We start from the raw sequence: 1,939 nt of genomic DNA on the forward strand, positions 1-1,939 counted from the left end.
CCCCACCTCCATCCTGCTGGGCCTGGGCGCGGCCCCGCTGTGGTCCGCCCAGTGCACCTACCTCACCATCGCGGGGAACGCGCACGCAGCGCAGGCGGGAAAGGTGGGCCTGGACGTGGTGAACCACTATTTCGGCATCTTCTTCCTCATTTTCCAGTCGTCGGGCGTGTGGGGCAACCTCATCTCGTCCCTCGTGTTCGGCCAGATGCCCACTCAAGGTGAAAGGGACGGGGCTGTGATGACCCCGAGGGGTCCCTGGTCGTGGGTGGCCTGAGGGTCCCCCTTGGTCCTGACCTCGCCCCCCGGGGGGAGGGGCGCTGAGTCCGCCTGTGGAGCCTGGGTCTATGCACTCAGCACTGTCCTCTGAGCCCGAGAACAGGTCCGATGACTTGTTTTCCCACTGAACTGACCCGCTGACCAGCGTGTCAAATGCTTCACCTGCGACCACTTACGCCTCCACCCATCTGAACATTTGCTGACTGACGTTTTTGTTTCTTTTTATTATATTTTTTGTTTTATTTTTATTTATTTCAGAGAGGAAGGGAGAGGGAGAGAGAGATAGAAACTCAATGATGAGAGAGAATCATCGATCAGCTGCCTCCTGCACACCCCACCCTGGGGATGGAGCCCACAACCCGGGCCTGTGCCCCGACCGGGAATTGAACCCTGACCTCCTGGTTCACAGGTCGATGTGCAACCACTGAGCCCCGCCGGCCGGGCTGACTGACGTAAGGCCCCCGGCCAGACGTGGGTGCAAAGCGTGTACCTGTCTTATGCCGCCCTGGGATGTCCGAGGATTTAAACCAAGGGCCGAGGACAAAGTCTCTTTGATTCTCACAGGAGACCTTTATCGATGGGGGAGTCCTGACCCCTGACCCTCTGGGACCCCCTCCAGCCCCGGCCCTCCAGTCTGCCCGCGTAGGAAGTCCGGCCCTGGGGGAACTATGACACCTGCCTTCCCTCCCCCGTGCGAGGTGATAGCTCCCATTTCACTCTAACAGATAAGGAGACTAACGCTCAGAAAAGACACGGCATGACCTGCCGAGGTCCTGGGCTGGCAGGAACGGGTCTGAATGAGGACCAGCCTTCCCTACACCCATTCCCAGACCCATTCTTTCTTCTAATTAATGTGAAAAAGTTGAAACTGTTCATTTATGTCAAAAAGTCATTGAACCAGGAACCAACATGGATTGCACATTTGTCCGAATTGGCTTAAGATCAGGCGTGCAGAACGGGCCTCCGGGAAATGTCCTCTGAGACACTTGGCCACACAGCCGTGCTCTGTGACACTGAGCCGTGGTGATGTCTGGTTGGGGTGGGTCTGCCCTCCCCTCCCTGGGCACTTCCATTCCCCGTGTCCCGTATCCCATCGGCTTCCCTGGTTCTCACGTCCCCTGGGCCTCCCCTCCCAGGGGCCATCACCGAGGAGCAGCTCCTGTCCTGCGGGGCCAGTGACTGCCTGATGGCCACGGCGCGCGGCAACAGCACCCGGCGCCCGTCCCAGGAGCTGATCTACACGCTGCTGGGCATCTACACAGGTGTGTGGGGCACGGAGCGTGTCTCCTGGGATTTGATTCCTGCCTTTCTTGCCGGGTCTTGTAAGTCTCTCTCCTCTACGCAAGGCCGCGTTCCCATAGAGACAAAAAATAGGAAAGGAGGAGAATGGGCTGAGGGCAGAGAGCACTGCCTCCCTGAGCGACTTCCCAGGGCGGCTGGGCCTCATCCTCCTCGCGAGGTTCTTCTGAGCGCAGTCTATTCCGTGTGCGACGCCCGCATCCCCCGGACACGCCTCTTGAGAAGGTCCTGGGTCTCAGGGCAGCTCTGGACACACCCGTACCTCCTAGGAAACACGCAGCTTCCTTACCCGTGACCCCCTCTCACAGGGCCCTGATGGGGCTTTGGGGGACAGTGTCCCAGGGGGGGGGGGGCGCGGTGGGCA

General features: G+C 59.8%; 1 protein-coding gene across 1 annotated transcript in view; it reads left to right on the forward strand.

Moving 5' to 3' along the window:
* The window catches only part of UNC93A (unc-93 homolog A (C. elegans)), a 13,192-nt gene that overhangs the window by 3,977 nt on the left and 7,276 nt on the right, over positions 1–1,939 (forward strand). The window contains exons 4-5 of the mRNA XM_014542382.1: positions 1–218; positions 1,413–1,538. The exon at positions 1–218 is cut by the window's left edge and continues 8 nt beyond it. Of these exons, the coding sequence (XP_014397868.1) occupies positions 1–218; positions 1,413–1,538 (344 nt within the window). The remainder of the gene's footprint in view (positions 219–1,412; positions 1,539–1,939) is intronic.

This window comes from Myotis brandtii, unplaced genomic scaffold (assembly GCF_000412655.1).
Source record: "Myotis brandtii unplaced genomic scaffold, ASM41265v1 scaffold1077, whole genome shotgun sequence".
Taxonomy (NCBI): Eukaryota; Metazoa; Chordata; class Mammalia; order Chiroptera; family Vespertilionidae; genus Myotis; species Myotis brandtii.